This window comes from Atta cephalotes, assembly GCF_000143395.1.
Source record: "Atta cephalotes unplaced genomic scaffold scaffold00003, whole genome shotgun sequence".
Lineage (NCBI taxonomy): Eukaryota > Metazoa > Arthropoda > Insecta > Hymenoptera > Formicidae > Atta > Atta cephalotes.
In genome coordinates, this window is record NW_012130067.1 from 871,975 (window position 1) to 874,587 (window position 2,613).

Consider the following 2,613-nt stretch of genomic DNA (forward strand, 5'->3'; position numbering starts at 1 on the left):
ACTACTACTACTACTACTACACTACTACTACTACACTACACTACTAACGTCAACGCTACGCACGCTACGCACGACACGCACACACACGCACGCACGCACGCACGCACGCACGCACGCACGCACGCACACACACACACACACACACACACACATCATACATATCGTATATACGTATATTCACTAATATATAAAAGTTTCTAAAGTTATAAATGAAGATATACATACACACACACATATATATATATATATATATGTAAATCTACATACTTGTTTCTGCTTATATTTAATAGCCAGTTTAAGGCGATCTAAAGTCTGTCTCTCCCCAGGGTCCCAATTTTCGCCAGTAGGATTGTAATTTAACATTACTTCTAATTCGTAAGATGTACGCGCGTGGTCTAATAAGGAGGTTGCAAATTGCTGTGTTTGTTCTCGCATCTCCTGGACCAATATATAATTACTTTTAAGATGGATGAATGTGCACTGTATTTGAGAATAATATTAGCTTAAATTTGTTGAACTTTATCATTCTTGATATGACATGATATGATTTCTCGTTAAAAAAATTCATGAGGTATCCAATAGTTTGAATTCTCCTACGAGATATATTTTATTCTTGCACGTAAAATGTTAAATAACTATCATAAACTATTAACTTTTTAATAAGCGTACTTTAACACTTTTATATGCAAAATAATTAGAGGAATAATATTATATAAAGAGATACAGATCATATATTTTAAAAAGTAAAGATAACCTTGAAGTTTCAAAAAATGAGAAACCATGACCATGAGAAAAATTTTGCTCAAATATGTGCACCTATAAATCGATCAACTTTCTTCTATAGTATTTTTTTGTTCTTGTTTAAAAAAATTCGATAAAAAATGATAGAAATTTATAGAAATTAAAAAAAAATAAAGACTATGTATTTCTGTGAACCTAATATCATACCTAACAAATATTACATCAGATAAAAAAGTTATTATAATTTTTATAATTTTATACCGTTATTTCCCAATCCTGGAGAATACCTTATTAATATGCAAAAGAAAAAAAAGGGCAAGAATTAATAAATTAATAATTACGTTGTATTGGGCGCGGAATTCTTGCTCCATCCTGCTGAGACGACGCAGTTCCCATGAAAGCTCGAAAGCTGTCAAAAGTGGATCTCTCGATGAAAGTGCGATTAGAGATGACGAAGTGAGTGCTCGGTACGCATTTATTCGAGACTGCGAGTGTCGGAGAGAATCTTGTTCGCTGGACATGACACATTCATCACATCCGCACCTGCAATAAAATGACAATGCTGCGTCTTCTCATCTCAACAAACTTTATATATGGGTGAAAAAATTAATTAACATAATCTGCACCAAAAAGTTCGAGTCATTAAATATTTTATTTCATTTAAAATGCAAAAAAATAATAATAAAGTAATTAATTGAGAATTATTATTGCTGTCAGGATTTAATGCAGAAAGTAGATACTTTTACATATTATAGAGTATATTTAAAAGGAATACTTATACACGAAAAGGAATTTAGCCTGCGTTCCAATTAATGTTCGCAATGCTCCCATGCATTAATTATTTCATCTTTGTTTTGATGATAGCAAGAATGAAATGAGCGTTGTGAAATATATGCACTTTTTTAAACTGCGGCTGCGTTTAAATGACCACGTTTACATGACACCCTTAACTTCGGGTTTAATAATATCTGTAATTATGAAACTGACCAATCATAGCTGTTGCTCTAAGAATAGAATGATTGTAATGGGTTAGTTTCTAATTACGGATGTTATTAAATCTGATTAAGGGTGACTGTGTAATCAGTGGTTACTCATAGCGCTCTGGAAATTATTTCATCCTTGTTATTTATTAAATATTATAAGTAAATATTAAATAAGGATGAAATGATGTTATTATGAGCGCTCTATAAGCGCTAAATGAAATCTACAACACGACATACAGACAAAGTTAAACGATCCCTGATCAAGAAATGATAAATCCGAATCAAGAGGGAAAAAGAAAAATCTAACACATTGAGTAATATAACAAAAAAAGTATATAGTGACGTTCAACAGACGTCACTTCATCATGAATTTCTTACAATTACAGAACTATTATTATTAAAGGCGTTTCATATTTTTTGTATACCTAGCATCGTGAGGTGTGGGAAGAGTCGCGCCACGATCTAAGAGCAGTTTCAGTATTTCATAATTATTTTTATGGGCTGCTAAAATTAATGGAGTTATATCAGAAGTAAAGTTCGATGATGAATCTGCGGCTTCCCAACTCTGAAAGAAAATATGAAAGGATTGTTTCTATTTTTATTAATTAATGATTAAGAGTACCTTCCTATTGCTTAATATATTTTAACATAAATGTACACAGGAATGTACAAAGTGTAGCATTGTATACGGCTCAAAATGTGCATAATAATTACCTCACGTGATATTATAGTTATATACTTTTATATAATTAATAGAGTCTTGTACTAAAAATTTTATATTGAAAATTTATTGAAGATTTATGCTATCAAAATTTAAAAAAAGATATATTTGTACGTATGTATACATATATATATATATATATATATATATATATATATATATATATAA

The 2,613-nt window shown here is 30.5% G+C and overlaps 1 protein-coding gene across 1 annotated transcript in view; it reads right to left on the reverse strand.

The window, feature by feature from the left end:
* LOC105625710 (transient receptor potential protein-like) overlaps positions 1-2,283 on the reverse strand; it is a 13,281-nt gene extending 10,998 nt beyond the window's left edge. The window contains exons 1-3 of the mRNA XM_012207034.1: positions 2,150-2,283; positions 1,083-1,284; positions 268-438 (exon numbers count right to left, since the gene is read on the reverse strand). Coding sequence (XP_012062424.1) covers positions 268-438; positions 1,083-1,262 — 351 coding nt within the window. The 5' untranslated portion in view covers positions 1,263-1,284; positions 2,150-2,283. The remainder of the gene's footprint in view (positions 1-267; positions 439-1,082; positions 1,285-2,149) is intronic.
* Positions 2,284-2,613: the final 330 nt, after the last annotated feature.